Below are 18,135 nucleotides of genomic sequence, written 5' to 3' on the forward strand. Positions count from 1 at the left end.
CCAGCTGGCCTGCCCAGATATAACCAAATAAAAAAGCAGGATGAAACAAGCAAACCTAGATTAAATAAATGAAGAAAATAATTTTTGAATGTCCCAGAGAAAGTGGACAATATAAAAACACATTTAAAAAAACATGATTCTGGAAAATGACCAAAATAAAAAAAACAGGTGACCTTCTGGTAGAAGAAAAGGCACTGGAACTACCCGATAGGGAATTCAAAACTCTAACATTTGAGGCTCTCCAAGAGTCTAGGAAAGAGATGAAGGAAACACAGACAAAAATGAGGAAAAAGTTGACAAAATCATGAAAAACCAGGGAAAACACAGACAACGCAATGAAAGAATTCAAGAAAATAATATAGGGAAAAAAATGTCAAAACAAACAACTAGAAAGCATACAAAAACAGCAATTAGAAATCCAAAAGATAAAAAAACAAGATTTCAGAAATGGACATTGCAATAGAAAGTTTTAGGAGCAAATCTGAAACTGTGGAAGACAGGATCAGTGAAATTGAAGACAAATCCTTGAATACCACTTTGTTTGAGGTAAACTCAAAGAGTGAAGAAAAATGAAGAAACCCTGGGAATGATGTGGGATACAATCGGAAGCAAAAATTTGCTTGTCATTGAAGTTCCAGAACAGAGGGACAAAGTGGAAAACACAGAGAGGATCATCGAAGATTTGCTGACAAAAATCTTCCCTAATATCATGACAGATGAAAAGCTGTCCACTCAAGAAGCTCAGTGAACCCCATATAGGATAGAACCCAAAAGAAAGTTACCAAGATACATCATAATCACATTCACCAGAAAAAAAGACAAAGGAAGAAACTTGAGCGCAGCTTTAGAGAAACAAAAAGTCACCTACAAAGGGTAAACAATAAGACTAAGCTCTGATTACTTGGAGGAAACCATGCGGGCAAGAAGGCAACAGGACAACATATACAAAACCTTGAAAGAAAAACTGCCAACCAAGAATAATGTATCCCGCAAAACTCTCACTTAAATGGCAAAATTAGGACATTTCCAGATGAACACAAATTAAAAAGGGACTATGTAAAAACCAAACTTAAAACAATTATTAAAGGGAGTCCTTCGATTACAGAACCAACAACATCAGACGACAACCTAAATCTAGGACACAGGAGAGCATCACCCAGATACCAACCTCAGCAGTGAACTCTCGAAGATAAAAGAAAACTCAAAGATTTACGACAGGGAACTAGAGACATCAATCTGTAAATGACAGCAACATCAGAACAATAAAAGAGGGAATGAACAGTGTAGGTATAGAACTTCCAAATGAGAGAAAGTCAAGGCGATATCAAGTAATAAAAGACTGGTTTAAAATTAGGAAGATGGGGGAAATTTCAAGGTACCGCAAAGAAAGTTAACAAACCTACTCATCAAAATAAAGAAGAAAAACATAAAGTCTCAGAAACAGAAAATCTGCAAAAAAAAGAAATGAAAACAAAAATCCACAAACAAAAAGAATTCAGCACAGGAGAGTAAGAAGAACAAAGAAAACGTCAGCACCACCAAAAAAAAAAAAGCATTACAAAATGACAGCAATAAACTCATGCCTACCAATAATCGCACTGAACGTAAATGACTTTAATGCACCCACGCAGAGAGTGACAGAATGGATAAAAGAAAAAAAAAGGACCCATCAATATGCTGTCTGCAAGAGACTCACCTTAGAAACAAAGACATAAATATATCAAAAATCAAAGGATGGAAAAAAATATATATCAAACAAACAGCAGCCAAAAAAGAGCAAGAGTGGCAATACTAATCTCAGGTAAAATAGACTTTAAGGTAAAATCCACCATAAAAGACAAGGAAGGATATTACATGATGATTAAAGAGTCCTCCATAATGACATAACCATAATAAATATCTACGCACACAATGACAGGACTTCAAAATACATAAAACAAACTCTAAGAGCACTGAAAAAAGAAAGTGACAGCTCCACAATAATAATAGGAGACTTCAACACACCACCTTGGTAAAGGAGAGAACATCTAAAAAGAAACTGAACGAAGACACAGAAGCTTTAAAAGACACAGCAACTAACGACCTCATAGACTTATATAGAACGTTCCACCCACCAGCAGCAAAGAACACGTTCTTTTAATGCACATGGAACGTTCTTCAGAATAGACCACATCTTAAGTCACAGAGCAACACTCAACAAAATCCAAAGCAATGAGATAATACAAAGCATCTTTTCTGATCACAGTGCCATAAAAGTAGAAATTAATAACGGGAAAAGCAAGGAAAAAAAATCGAACACATAGAAAATGAATAACACCTTTCTTAAAAACCTGGGTAATAGAAGAAACCAAAGATGGAATAAAAAAATTTCTAGACTCAAACAAGAATGAAAACACATCACACCAAAACCTTTCAGGCACAGCAAAGGCAGTGCTTAGAGGTTGATTTATACCAATAGATACACACATCAAAAAGAAGATAGGGACAAAATCAAAACGTTAGCTATACAACTCGAACAAATAGAACAAAAGAAGCCTACAGCCACCAGATCAGAGCAGAAATAAATGAAACAGAGAATACAAAACAATAGAATCAACAAAACCAAAATTTGGTTCTTTGAAAGGATCAACAAAATTGACAAACCATTGGCCAGATTCACAAAAGAAAAACAAGACAGGATGCAAATAACCCAAAAAGGAAACAAAATGGAGGACATTATAACAGACCCAACTAAAATTAAAAGAATCATAACAGAATACTATGAAAAACTATACTCCAACAAATTTGAAAACCTAGAGGAAATGAACAAAATTCTAGAAACACGCTACCTACAAAAACTAACACAAATTGAGGTAGAAAACCTGAACAGACACAGGACAAGAGAAGAGATTAAAAAGGTAATGAAAAAAAACTCCCAACAAAAAGAAGTCCTGACCTAGATGGCTTCACTGGAGAATTCTACCAAACATTCAGGAGAAGAGCTTACACCAGTACTACTCAAACTATTTCAGAACATAGAAAAGGAAGGGATACTTCCAGCATAACTCTGATACCAAAACCAGGCAAAAACACCAAAAAAATAACAGACCAGTATCTCTCATGAATATAAATGCAAAAGTTCTCTACAAAATTCTAGCCAGTAGAATTCAGTGTAATATCCAAATAATAATAATACACCATGACCAATTGGGATTCATACCATGTACGCAAGGATGTTTCAACATTAGAAAATCAATCAGTGTAATCCACCACATAAATAAAAGAACCCCATGATCATCTTAATTGATGCAGAAAGGGTATTTGATAAAATCCAACACCCGTTCCTGATAAAAACTCTCAATAAAATAGGAAGAGAAGGGAAATTCCTCAACATAATAAAGGGAATCTGTACAAAACCAACAGCTAACATCATTCTCAATGGACAGAGGCTGAAAACACTGCCTCTAAGAACAGGAACAAGACAAAGGATGGTCTTTATCACCACTCTTATTCAACATTGTGCTGGAAGTCCTAGCTAGAGCAATACAGCAAGAAAAAGAAATAAAGGACATCCAAATTGGTAATGAAGAAGTAAAACTGTCCCTATTTGGAGCTGATATGATAATGTACCTAGAAAACTCAAAACACTCCATGGGAAAACTATTAGAACTAATAAAAAGTTTCAGCACAGTAGCAGGATACAAGATAAACATACAAAAATTAACTGCATTCCTGTTCACCAATAAAGAGAACCACGAAAAGGAAATCAGGAAAGGAATACCATTTATAATAGCCTATAAAAACATAAAATACTTAGAAATAAATCCTACCAGAGATGTAAAATTCCTATACAAAGAAAAGTACAAAACACTACCATAAGAAACCATAAGAGGCCTACATAAATGGGAAAACATACCATGTTCATGGATAAGTAGAGTTGACATTGTGGAAATGTCTATTCTACCCAAAAAACCCATAAAACCAAACCCATTGCTGTCAAGTCCATTCCGACTCATAGCGACCCTATAAAAAAAAAAAAAAATTTTTAAGCAATCTACAAATACAATGCAATCCCAATCCAAATACCAACAGCAGCCTTTAATGAGGTGGAAATACTAATATTTAACTTTATATGGAAAGGAAATAGGCCCCGGGTAAGTAAATGAATCAAAGAACAAAGTAGGAGGACTCGCAGTACCTGACCTCAGAACCTACTATACAGCTATGGTAGTCAAAACAGCCTGGTACTGGTACAACAACAGACACATTGACCAATGGAACAGAATCGAGAAGCCATTTGTAAATCCATCCCCTTTTGGTTATCTGACCTTCCACAAAGGCCCAAATTCCATTGAATGGGGAAAAGACAGTCTTTGTAACAAATGGTGCTGGCAAAGCTGGATGTCCATCTGTAGAAAAATGACACAAGACACCCACCTCACACTATACGCAAAAATTAATTCAAAATGGGTTAAAGACCTAAATATAAAACCTAAAATTATAAAGATCATAGAAGAAAAAAATAGGGTCAGCACTACAGGCCCTAATACACAGCATAAATAGAATACAAACCATAGCTAACAACACACAAACACCAGAAGATAAGTTAGATAACTGGGATTTCCTAAAAATCAAGCACTTATGTTTATCAAAAGGCTTCGCCAAAAGAGTAAAAAGAGAACCTACAGACCGGGAAAAAAAAAATTGGCTATTGCAAATTCAACAAAGGTCTAATCTCTAAAATCTATATGAAAATGCAACACCTCTGCAACAGAAAGGCAAATAATCCAATTAAAAACTGGGCAAAGGATATGAGCAAACACGTCGCCAAAGAAGACGTTCAAGTGGCTAACAAACACATGAGGAAATGCTCACGAACACTAGCCATTAGATAAAAGCAAATCAAAATTACAATGAGATACCATCTCACCTCAACATTACTGGCATGAGTCAAAAAACAGAAAATAACAAATTCTGGAGAGGCTGCAGGGAGATTGGAACTCTTATGTGCTGCTGGTGGGAATGTAAAATGGTACAACCATTTTGGAAAATGATGTGCCTCTTTCTTAAAAACCTAGAAATAGAAATGCAGTGCTATCCAGCAATCCAACTCCTAGGAATATATCCTAGAGAAATAAGAGCTGTCACAGGAATAGACATATGCACACCCATGTTCATTGCAGCATTAGTCACAATAGCAAAAAGATGGAAACAACTTAAGTGCCCGTCAGCAGATGAAAGGATAAACAAGTTATGGTACATACACACAATGGAATACATGGAAACAATTAAGAACAATGATGAATCTGTGAAACATCTCACAACATGGATGATTCTGGAGGGCATTATGCTGAGTGAAATAAGTCAATCACAAAAAGACAAATACTGTATGATACTACTATTATAAAAGCTCATGAAAAAGTTTACATACAGAAAGAAACAATCTTTGATGGTTATGAGGGAGGGGAGAGGTGGGGAGGGAGAAACACTAACTAGACAATAGATAATGGTAAGCTAGTACACAATACTGGGGAAGTCAGCACAACTTGACCAAGGCAATGTCACGGAAGCTTCATAGACACATCCAAATTCCCTGAGGGACCGAGTTACTGGGCTGAGGGCTGGGGACCATGGTCTCAGGGGACATTTAACTCAATTGGCATAACATAGTTTATAAAGAAAACGTTCTACATCCTACTTTGGTGAGTAGCGTCTGGGGTCTTAAAAGATCGTGAGCAGCCGTCTAAGATATTCCACTGGTCCTACCCTATATAGAGCAAGGGAGAATGAAGAAGATCAAAGACACAAGGGAAAGATTAGTCCAAAGGACTAAAGGACCACAACTACCACAACCTGCACCAGACTGAGTCCAGCATAGCTAGATTTTACCCAGCTATAACCACTAACTGCGCTGACAGGGATCACAATACAGGGTCTCAGACAGAGCTGGAGATAATGTAGAACAAAATTCTAACTCACAAAAAGAGACCAGACTTACAGGTCTGATGGAGACTGGAAAAACCCTGAAAGTATAGTCCCCGGACACCCTTTTAACTCAGTACTGAAGTCATTCCTGAGGTTCACCCTTCAGCCAAAGATTACCCAGACCCAAAAGAACCCATTGCTGCCGAGTCGATTCCAACTCATTGCGACCGTATAGGACAGAGTAGAACTGCCCCATTGAGTTTCCAAGGAGCACCTGGTGGATTCGAACTGCCAACCTTTTGGTTAGCAGCCATAGCACTTAACCACTATGCCACCAGGGTTTCCGGCCAAAGATTAGACAGGCCCATAAAACAAACAATAGATGTAGCTCATCCACATATACGAGACTTAATAGGCATACCTGCCCAGGGACAAGGATGAGAAGGCAAGAGGGGGGCAGGAAAGCTGAACGAATGGAAATGGGGAACCCAAGGTCCAGAAAGGGAGAGTGCTGACCTGTTCTAGGGTTGGCAACCAATATCACAAAACAATATGTGTATTAATTTTTTAATGAGAAACTGATTTGCTCTGTAAATCTTCATCTAAAGCACAATTTAAAAAATGTAAAAAGAAATACGAGAATTCTAAAATGATGGTCATTGCTTCATGACCACTCCCAAGAAGCCCCCCTGTAGGGCATCAGCTGAGGGACCAGCCTGAGGGCCCGTCAATGACGCTGGGTAGTTAACTGCCACCTGTGTTTCTTGGTTGAGGTGGGTGGCAGGTCCTTAGAATCACAGGCCACTTCATAAGGCCTTCTCACAATGTCCCTGTCTTTTGACAGGACACAGACTGTGTTTAGAGCTTTTTTAGCCTCTTCCACAGGCCCATGAGCAGTATCCTCGGAGAAAAGTCACTCAGACTCAGCGATGCTTAGGAAAGTTTTTCAAAGAAGAGAGCCCTTGGGTGATTAGGTCAGGGATTCTAGGCTGCCTCAACCCCAGAGAATGTTATGTCCATAGGGAACATGACCCTAGACAGGCCTCGGGCTGGTTCTAGTCTGTGAAGCTCACTTGGGAGAGATATTTAGTTACTCCTTTCTATGGGTAATGTTTCATTTTTCAGGGGAAGCCCTCAGAGTCAGGAGACGTGAGACTGAATAAATAAGACAGAAATGCAGAAATGGCTTCAGAAGGGAAAATGTGCCTCCTCCTCCTTCAGTCACACCCAGCTATACTCTGAGACTCCAAGCAGAAATTCCAATGTAAAGAGAAGACTTCTGAGACCACCTTTCTCAGGTTGTCACTGTTCTCTTAGTGCGTACTGCATTCTCTTCTTGTCATGGATCCAGAGAGGAGTAGAGATATGCACAAGGCCATACATGATTCAATGAGACAGTAGGGTTGGCTTCTAGGTCTTCAGACTTCCTGCTCTACGCTCTTACTATTCTGCACTGCCTCTATCTTTCAAGCATAGGGCCAGGGCCCATTTAAGGGAAGAAATCACACAAAAAAGGAGGCATCAACGTAAGAGGTCATAGTTTCTGATTCTGTTTCTGCCACTAACTAGCTGGTGATTTTAGGTGAGTCACTCAACCTCCCTGAGCCATATTTTACTCATCCATATATAAGACAGGGACAGTATGCTTGGAAGGGTTTTGGCAAGAATTAAATGAGGTAACATCTGTGAAAGCACCAGAGTACTCAGTCAAAAAGCAGTGGGTTCTCCTCTCTCTCCACAGCTCTCCCCAGGCAAGTCAAATGTTATACCACCTTGTCACTTTGAAGAGGCAATGCATCGATTTAGAATATACAGGGCAGACAAATCGGGAGAGAGGCAATTAAAATATTTGCTCAGTTATAGTGGAAAACATATGGTAGCCTGGACTGAAGTTGGGCTATACTATTTGGTATGTGTAAACACTCTGTATTTCAGATTCTTCTGTATATAAATAGAAGATAATGGTCTGTACCACCCTCTCTACCTTGGAAAAAGGCTCAGTGAGATAATGGGTATGAAAAGGGTTCCAAAAGAATGTAACACATGTGCAGAGAATATAGTGGGCAGAAGACCTGAGTTTTAGTTTCATTGCTGTCACTGACTCATTATGTAATCTTGGTAGAACTCATTTTGCTCTCTGATTCTCAGTTTTCCCATCTGTAAAATGAAAGTGTCAGACTAGATAATCCCTGCTGAGATCTTTGCTGGTCTGACACTGAATTAATTTATTATTTAAATAATAATAATAACATTAGATAAGATCGATATAATGCTTTATATATTTTCATATCTATTATCTTATGTGGGAAGAGCACTGGACTTCTTGGACTGGGAATGAGGAGAACTGGACTCTTGTCCCTGTTGTGACACTGGCTCCTCGTGTGATATTAGGCAAGTCTCTTCCATTCTCTGAGTTTCTGTTTCTCAATCTGTAAAAAAGAGGATATGGAGATTGGGCAAAATCAGTAGGTTCCATGCAACCTATCAAAATGTGAGTTTATGTTTTCTTCATTGTCATACCACAGAGTCTCTCTAAGGCTACAGAGAAGGGGAGAAAGGAGATCTAGCAGGAAGAGTTGTAAGCCTATTATGCCTGCTTTAGGTGTTGTTGTTAGGTGCCCTCGAGTCGGTTCCGACTGATAGCGACCCCATGCACATCAGAATGACACACTGCCCAGTCCTGCACCATCCTTACAATCGTCGTTATGCTTGAGCTCATTGTTGCAGCCACTGTGTCAATCCACCTCGTTGAGGGTCTTCCTCTTTTCCGCTGACCCTGTACTCTGCCAAGCATGATGTCCTTCTCCAGGGACTGATCCCTCCTGACAACATGCCCAAAGTATGTAAGACACAGTCTCGCCATACTTGCTTCTAAGGAGCATTATGGTTGCTCTTCTAACAAGACATATTTGTTCGTTCTTTTTTTTTTTTTTTTTTTGGCAGTCCATGGTATATTCAATACTCTTCACCAACACCAAAATTCAAAGGCATCAACTCTTCTTCGGTCTTCCTTATTCATTGTCCAGCTTTCACATGCATATGATGTGACTGAAAATACCATGGCTTGGGTGAGGCGCACCTTAGTCTTCAGGGTGACATCTTTGTTCTTCAACACTTTGAAGAGGTCCTTTGCAGCAGATTTGCCCAATGCAATGTGTCTTTTGATTTCCTGACTGCTGCTTCCAAGGGTGTTGATTGTGGATCCAAGTGAAATGAAATCCTTGACAACTTCAGTCTTTTCTCTGTTTATCATGATGATGTTTATTGGTCCAGTTGTGAGGATTTTTGTTTTCTTTATGTTGAGGTGCAATCCATATTGAAGGCTGTGGTCTTTGATCTTCATTAGTAAGTGCTTCAAGTCCTCTTCACTTTCAGCAAGCAAGCTTGTGTCATCTGCATAACGCAGGTTGTTAAAGGGTCTTCCTCCAATCCTGATACCCTGTTCTTCTTCGTATAGTCCAGCTTCTCGGATTATTTGCTCGGCATACAGATTACATAGGTATGGTGACAGAATACAACCCTGACGCACACCTTTCCTGACTTTAAACCAATCAGTATCCCCTTGTTCTGTCCGAATAACTGCCTCTTGATCTATGTAAAGGTTCCTCGTGAGCACAATTAAGTGTTCTGGAATTCCTATTCTTCACAATGTTATCCATAGTTTGTTATGATCCACACAGTTGAATGCCTTTGCACACTTAATAAAACACAGGTAAACACCCTTCTGGTATTCTCTGCTTTCAGCCAGGATCCATCTGACGTCAGCAATGATATCCCTGGTTCCACATCCTCTTCTGAAACCAGCCTGAATTTCTGGCAGTTACCTGTCTATATACTGCTGCAGCCGCTTTTGAATGATTTTCAGCAGAATTTTGCTTGAGTTTTTTTTTTATGATACTAATCATATTGTTCTATAATTTTCACACTCAGTTGGATCGCCTTTCTTGGGAATAGGCATAAATATGGATCTCTTCCAGTCAGTTGGCTGGATGAGTGAGCACCTCCAGTGCTGCATCTGTTTGTTGAAACACCTCGATTGATATTCCATCAATTCCTGGAGCCTTGATTTTCACCAATGCCTTCAGAGCAGCTTGGACTTCTTCCTTCACTACCATCGGTTCCTGAACATATGCCACCTCTTGAAATGGTTGAACATCGACTAATTCTTTTCGGTATAATGACTCTGTGTATTCCTTCCATCTTCTTTTTTTTCTTTTGATGCTTCCTGCGTCGTTCAATATTTTCCCATAGAATCCTTCAACTCGAGGCTTGCATTTTTTCTTCAGTTCTTTCAGCTTGAGAAACACCGAGGGTGTTCTTCCCTTTTGGTTTTCCATCTCCAGCTCTTTGCACATGTCATTATAATACTCTCCTTTGTCTTCTCGAGAAGCCCTTTGAAATCTTCTGTTCAGTTCTTTTACTTCATCAATTCTTCCCTTTGCTGTAGGTGCTCGATGTTGGAGAGCAAGTTTCAGAGTCTCTTCTGACATCCATCTTGGTCTTTTCTTTCTTTCCTGTCTTTTCAGTGACCTTTTGCTTTCTTCATGTATGGTGTCCTTGATGTCATTCCACAACTCGTCTGGTCTTCGGTCACTAGTGTTCAATGTGTCAAATCTATTCTTCAGGTAAGATGTACTCAAGGTCACATTTTTGCTTCCGTGGACTTGCTCTGATTTTCTTCAGTGTCAGCTTGAACTTGCATATGGGCAATTGATGGTCTGTTCCACAGTCGGCCCCTGGCCTTGTTCTGACTGATGATATCGAGCTTTTCCATGATCTCTTTCCACAGATGTAGTCGATTTGATTTCTGTGTGTTCCATCTGGTGAGATCCATGTGGATAGCCGCTGTTCATGTTGGTGAAAGAAGGTATTTGTAAGAAGTCGTTGGTCTTGCAAAATTCTATCATTCAATCTCCTGCATTGTTTCTGTCACCAAGGCCGTATTTTCCAACTACTGATCCTTCTTCTTTGTTTCAACTTTCACATTCCAATCGCCAGTAATTATCAATGCATCTTGATTGCGTGTTCAATCAATTTGAGACTGCAGCAGCAGCTCATAAAAATTTTCTGTTTCTTCATCTTTGGCCCTAGTGGTTGGTGCGTAAGTTTGAACAACAGTCGTATTAACTGATCTTCCTTGTAGGCGTATGGATATTATCCTATCACTGATAGTGTTGTACTTCAGGATAGATCTTGAAACGTTCTTTTTGACGATGAATGCAACACTGTTCCTCTTCAAGTTGTCATTCCCTGTATAGTAGACTATATGATTGTCTGATTCAAAATGGCCAATACCAGTCCATTTCCGCTCACTAATGCCTTGGATATCGATGTTTATGTGTTCCATTTCATTTTTGACAATTTCCAATTTTTCTAGATTCATACTTCATACATTCCAGGTTCCAATTATTAATGGATGTTTGCAGCTGTTTCTTCTCATTTTGAGTTGTGCCACATCAGCCTTATGCATTAAAAATGAGACCAAGCCACATATACGTTTGCCAACTTCTTTTACTTGTTGTTTTAAGAAAACAGTATATCATGAACATCCTTCTAACTTAAAAAGAAAAAAAAAGTAGGCACTGATATTACCATTTCTTTTCTTTTTAAGTTAGAAGGATGTTCACGATGTACTGTTTTCTTAAAACAACAAGTTTTGTATTCCCTTGCATGGAGTTGAAATAATTTATTTAATAATTCCCCTATTGTCAGACAGCTAAATTTTCCCCTATTTTCTCTGTTTAAATTATGCACAATGAACTTTTTTGTACTTATTTGATTATTTTCTTATAAAACATTCTTAGGAGTTGAGTTACTGGGTAAAGATTATGGACATTTTTAAATCTTTTGAAATATATTGCAAGATTACCCAGTAAACAAGCCAGTGCTGTCATATTGCAAGATTGCTTTCTAAAAATTAATATTAATTTACACTCACACCAACAATACCTCTTCATCAATACTGACTACTTAAATGTTTGTCATTCTTACTTGTGAAACTGATGTCTTATTTAATTTCCATTTCTATGATTATTAATTGAGCAATTTTCTTATGCTTATCATCTATTTGTATTTCTTTTTTATTAATTGCCTGTTCATATCTGTTGCCCATTTTTCTATTGTGCTGTTCATCTTTGTATACCATGGATATTGACCATTGGTTTTTCTACTTGATATCAATATTTTTTCCGACTTGCAGTTTATCTTTTAATTTGGAATATAATCATCAAATTTTGAATATAATTCACATACAGAAGGTTTAAATGTTTTCTATTCAAATCTATCAAATGTTAGCTTATATTTTCTTCATTGTGATACTTTAAAAAAATTCTTTTCTACTTGTAAAATTTAAAAAATTTTCACCTATATTTTCTTCCAATACATCAATGATTTCCTTTAGTTTTTGTTTTTTTTTTTTCATTGACATCTTTATGCCATCCGGATTTTGGTTCCAACTAGTAATTTAGCTTTATTTTCTTTTCTAAATGATTATCCACTTTTCCTGACACTATTTAGTGAATAAATTTTACTTTTGTCACTGATTTGGACATATTACATATACTGGTGTCTGTTTTTAGCTTTTCTATTATCTTCCACTGATTGAGCTATACCAGGGCCAATTCTAAACTCTTGTAATTTTTATGGCTTTATAAATAATACTAGTGGGAAAAGTTTCTATTCATTACTCTTCTTTTTCAAAAACTTCTTGGCATTCTCACAGGTGTTATTCTTTCACATAATCTTTGGGATTATTTTATCAAAATTTTGTTTGGGCTTCTTTACATTTATAGGTTGCATTGGAGGAAATTGACATCATTGCAATATTGCATCTTCCCATCCAGGAACATGCTGTCTTTCCATATAATTCAGGTCCTTTTTCACGTACCTCAATAAAGTTTTTTTTAGTTTTATTCACATAGATTTTGAATTAACACTCTATTTAAATGGAGAAGTCCTATATTCCTCAGTCTTCTCCATAGGTTAATAATGAAGATGATGATGCAACCGTCTCCTTGTTTGCATGGCGTGATGCTACCAATAGTGGGTAACGCGCCTGCCTTACCTCCTCTGCTCCTAACAAGATTTTTCAGAGTGAACAAATTGAAAGAAGCCTGATCAGGCATTTACCTCAGCTCAAACTGCATGGCAGCATTGATGGGGCTGACAGAAAACAACAGAAATGGGGAGCTTGTAGAGAAAATATCTGAAGGCTGTTTATAGCTTCTGTTCCTGCTTGTGCTTTAAATTATACTTAAGGCTTATGATAGAATAGGACCATGAAGAAAGATGCAGAATACCATCAGGCAGTCAATCGCTTCAGAGCCAGCTGGCATGCAAAGGGCCTCATGCCAGCCAATTATGTGGCCATTCACAGTGGTCAAAGTTTTGAGGTTTTAATAAGAACAGTTATCAAAAACTTAAATGTGTTGCCTGTTTGCAGCTCAACAGTGTGGCCTTAACTCTTTCAACATGAGAGAGGATTTTTGCATTTTGCCACAGATTTCATGATTCCCTTTGTTGTGAGGCCTTGATTATAGCTTGTCAATATAGTTTTTTTGTTGGAAGTCAGCAGTGTCAAAAAGCTGGGTGTAATGCTTTCAAGCTCTGAGGAGAGGAGATGGATAGAAGTTTGTGTTCTCTGTGTTGATTATTCAGCGTGAGAGCAGAGGACAGTCTAGAACCACGTTGGAGCAGGTCCAGATCCCACTTAGATACTTTTTGTGTCAACTGAGTACTGAGAAGGCACCCACAGGGCTATACACTTACTAGACAAAGAACAAAGATGCCTATCACCTTCAGAATGCTTTGTCTTAAGAATACAACCACTCACGCTATGTCTTCATGGATGAAGTTGCCCGATTTTGTGCTGACTCTACCACCAACTTGCTGTGACTTGGGGCATGTTACTTCGATACTTTGTGTCCATTTTCCTAACTGAAGAGTCAAGCATCAAATTGGGGCATTTTCTTAGAAGGCACTTGAGTAGTCCTTTCCAGCCCAAAGATTCTGTGTTTCTTATTGGGCTTAATTAGTCAGAGCTACTCAATAACAGATACCAAGTTTCCTGAAAGGGAAGATCCTTGTAACAGTGTCCAGAGATGAAATAGGCTGTAATTCAAGGAAGGATGGACAACCACCTTGTAGGGATGCTACAGAGAGGGTTCAAACTTTGTACTGGGAAGTGGGTGTGGTGCCACCAAATAGCGTTTTATATTTTTTTTTCCTGATCAATGGGATTCATTGCCTTATGAACTGTGATTTGGAGCAAACCAGGGGATGTGATGCCAGGCAAGTCAATTTCATCTTAATGAGCCGCATTTTCTTCATCCATAGAATGAAGTATATAACAATTCCTGTTATACTTACTTTGCACAAGATTTTTCTTAGGCTTTGTAAGCTAATCAGGTAGGAGGTATTGTTGTTGCTGTTAAGAACCCTAATAACTTCAACCATATATTTGGAGAAACAGAATGAATAGGAAAGAAGTAATAGCAGTCCAGCTATTGTACATTAGCTGTGCCATCATTTGGGGAAAGTTAGTAATTCAGGTGGGAGAAGTGGGTTGGAAGCAACTGTGGAGGTTGTTTATTCCACTCCCTGCCTCTATCCCTAATTCAAACTGTACAGGTGAGTCGCAATCCTATTTTTAGGACTTCCAGAAAAAAATATTCCTTTTATATCCATCTTTGGCAAACCTCAACATTTCTGTCACTATTAATTGTCATTGAAAACTTTAAGCCCATTATTCTGCTTCAAATGATGCACATGTGTGTCTATATATTTATATGTTTTGGTGTGTTATATGTTTTATGTGATCACATATACACATATGTATACAAAGATAAATCTGAAATCCAGTGTATGTGTGTATACCTGCACACACCTGTTGCACTCACACATGCTTGATATGCACAAGTGCATAAACATGTTGTTTATGCATATGTTGCATATGACTTGCAACATCAGTGCCCTTTTAAAACTATGTTAAGTGTCCTGATGTTTTGAATGGCTTTAGAAAACAAAAGAAAAGAAACCAAATGACTCCAGATGTAAGATACAATGTTATAGTACTTACTGCCCTGAAAGGATAGAGTACAGGAAAAACAGACCATTATATTGGTTAATTTCTAGCTTACCAGTAGAACTTACACCTTTTATATGCAAGACTCTGCAAGCCTATTTATTACAGATGAAATCCAAACAGCTTTCAAGTTTCCTAGAGTTGGTAAAGATTTTAATGATTTTCCAGTCCAACTGATTTCATGTTATCAACAGAGTTATAGGCCCAGAGGGGGAAAGGGACTTGTCCAAAGTCTCATAGTGAGTTAATGATAAGACTGCACAAGGATCCAGGTCTTGTGACTTCCAGCCCAGTGCTCTCTCTGTTATCAAGGACTTGAATATTTTTGTTCAGCAGAGATTTCCCTCTGTAACCTTAATACCTAGTACAGTGCCTGGCGTATAAGAGATGCTCAGTGATATTAAATTAATATACAGTGTCATTGATTTTACTAGGTTTTCACTCCTTCCTGGGTAAAACCTAAAGTATATCTGTGTTTTAGATCCCCTTGCTTTAGGTCAAGAGGCACCCTGGGAAAAGTATGAAATATGTCTAGGGAAATGATCTGAGTTCCAAATTGACATAAAACAATTTCATACTTTCTCCACTGTAATCTCCCTCATTCACAGAATGATCCTCTTCCAGAAGTGAAATCTAAAAATCCTCTGGGAGTCTTACTGCATTGGTCGTGCAACCATTCCTTAGTCCCTGTTGCTGTTTAGTCGATTCCGACTCATAGCGACCCGGTGGGATAGAGTAGAACTGCCCCATAGGGTTTCCAAGGCTGTAACATTTATGGAAGCAGACTGCCACATTTTTCTCCCCTGGAGGGGCTGGTGAACTGCCAGCTTTTTGGTTAGCAGTGTAGAGCTTAACCCACTGCACCATCAGGGCTCCTTAAACTGGGGTCAGGGCTATGGTATTTTACCGTGGAGGAAGAGAGCCCCCAAAGAAGCCAGCTACTTCTAACTTGAGCTTATTTCAGTAATCAGTGTGGCGAGCTAGTCTTGAGGACTTCAGCAATGCCAATGTTATGTGGGGTGTCCCACACTGAAGGTGCCACAACGCCCTGGCCACTGGAACTGAACCCACTGGCATAGGATGTAAACAAACAAAAAAAAAACCCGTTGCCCTCAAGTCAGTTCCAACTTATAGCAACCCTATAGGACAGAGTAGAACTGTCCCATAGGATTTCCAAGGAGCGCCTGGTGGATTCATACTGCCGACCTTTTGGTTAGCACGTGTCTGTGTGTGTCTATGTGTGTGCGTTTCTGTGGATCTGAGACAACTCCGGTTGTCCATATGACAGTGATGTTTTTCCTCTGCTGGCTTCAGAGATCTTCCTTTTCACTTGCTATGATTCATTTCACACACAGTGGGCTCTGTCTCTGATTTTTATAAACTGCAGAATTAGGGGTATGATCACCAGTAATTTAAAAACAATTAGCAATCCCATGGCATTCTCTTTTATAAATGTCTTACCTGTAATGTTCCTACGAAAAATAAGCATCTATTAGCTCAAGTATGATTCTGTGCATGGTTACATGTGTTAGTAGAAGGAAACGGTGACTGAGTCCAAGTCAACTGTGCCACTTGATCATTTCCTCACATGCATTCCTAGTTTTTAGTAAAGGTAGAGTGTCTTATTTAAAATAACATCCAGTAGTCCTAATAATGGAGGTATTAGCAGCAGCTGAATTGTTCGTCCCTGCTAAAAACACCTGTATAGACCAAACAATAAAGCATTGAATTAAAGTAGCCCTTTTAAGTTAGTTTCCATGTGGTCGAATTGTTTGGGGGCTATTCTTTCATCTGGCAGGATATATCTTCATGCCATTTCTTCCTAGAAACATTCGAGGAGAGAGACTCTGGAGACATAGTAACAGGTCTGTCTGCTCTTGTATTTGTTCTCCCAGGGAAACAGAAGTACCTGTGTGCCAGCAGAAATGATTGCACCATTGATAAATTCCGAAGGAAAAATTGTCCATCATGTCGCCTCCGGAAATGCTATGAAGCAGGGATGACTCTGGGAGGTATGATACTTTTCTTTCCCTTTCTCCCTCTCCCTCCCCCTCCCCCATTCTCCCTCCTTCTCTCTTTAAAGGGTATTTTCCTCTTTGGTGCTTCAAAGGAATTCAGCCAAGCTCTCAATGCAGGCTAACTCCTTTATACCCAACGTGGCCATAAGCCAGCTGATGTCTTTATCCTTAGCCATGCCATTCCTCATTCTAGGGCTTGGCAAAGGAGCAGGATATAAAGCAGGTATCAGAACCCAACAGAAGGTAGTGAGTGTATACTTGACTGAGCAGGGCTCCCTAGGGACTTAATTGTACCGACTTGATGTTCTTAAATGGTGGCTAGGATGAAGGAACTAAGAAATCCAGAATAGTCACAGGTGCAGGATGACCCAGGCACAGGCTGGCCCTGAACACCCAGGAATATTCCTCAGTTAACTGCTGCCTATGTTGTAGGACCAGCCACCTGGAATGAGAAGCCTGTGACTAGGCTGCCAAGCAGAGCCAATTTCCTATCCCACATCTCCAGTGATGAACAGGCTTATTAATCATTTCCTTTTCTTTGTAAATCTATTGATCATTTCCAAAAGCACATTTTTGGTAGCATAGTAGCTTGAGAGAAGGAATAGATAGCTCTTTCAAGGGCAATGCTCCATAACTCTCTCTGTCCCCTGGGCCTATCTCTATCATGAGCACTGTCACAATTCCAGAAAAGCTTGACACCAGTTGACTGACACTTATATTTTCTCCATCCAAATATCTCATCTCTTCATGTTTACATCCACCCAACACCAGGGTACTCCCTGCTGCCTGCTGCTTCCAAAAAGGACCTGCATCTTTCATGAGAAAAGCAAGCTCATTAGTCTATTTTGATTTGGAAATGGAATTTGAAGAAAGGCAAGCCTATTTCTGAGTGCCTGAAACTGTAGCCTCGTATCGGGTTACTGATTATCAGCCTGGAAAATCCAAGTGACTAAAATCCAGCTCTCTCCCGTCCCTCTCAGAACTAATTTAGAGCAATTGTCCATCTCTAGCTTTCTGTGAGGTATTCAATACCTCGTCTGCCTATGTGCATATTTACGGAAACCAACTTGTTTTCTAACCCTGGCACAGAGCCATATATGGGCGCTCATGTGGATAACTGCATCATCTCCT

At 38.9% G+C, this 18,135-nt stretch overlaps 1 protein-coding gene across 1 annotated transcript in view; it reads left to right on the plus strand.

Moving 5' to 3' along the window:
• The window catches only part of AR (androgen receptor), a 241,220-nt gene that overhangs the window by 185,858 nt on the left and 37,227 nt on the right, over positions 1 to 18,135 (plus strand). The window contains exon 3 of the mRNA XM_003412742.4: positions 16,882 to 16,998. Coding sequence (XP_003412790.1) covers positions 16,882 to 16,998 — 117 coding nt within the window. The remainder of the gene's footprint in view (positions 1 to 16,881; positions 16,999 to 18,135) is intronic.

Source organism: Loxodonta africana, chromosome X (genome assembly GCF_030014295.1).
Source record: "Loxodonta africana isolate mLoxAfr1 chromosome X, mLoxAfr1.hap2, whole genome shotgun sequence".
NCBI classification, from domain to species: Eukaryota; Metazoa; Chordata; class Mammalia; order Proboscidea; family Elephantidae; genus Loxodonta; species Loxodonta africana.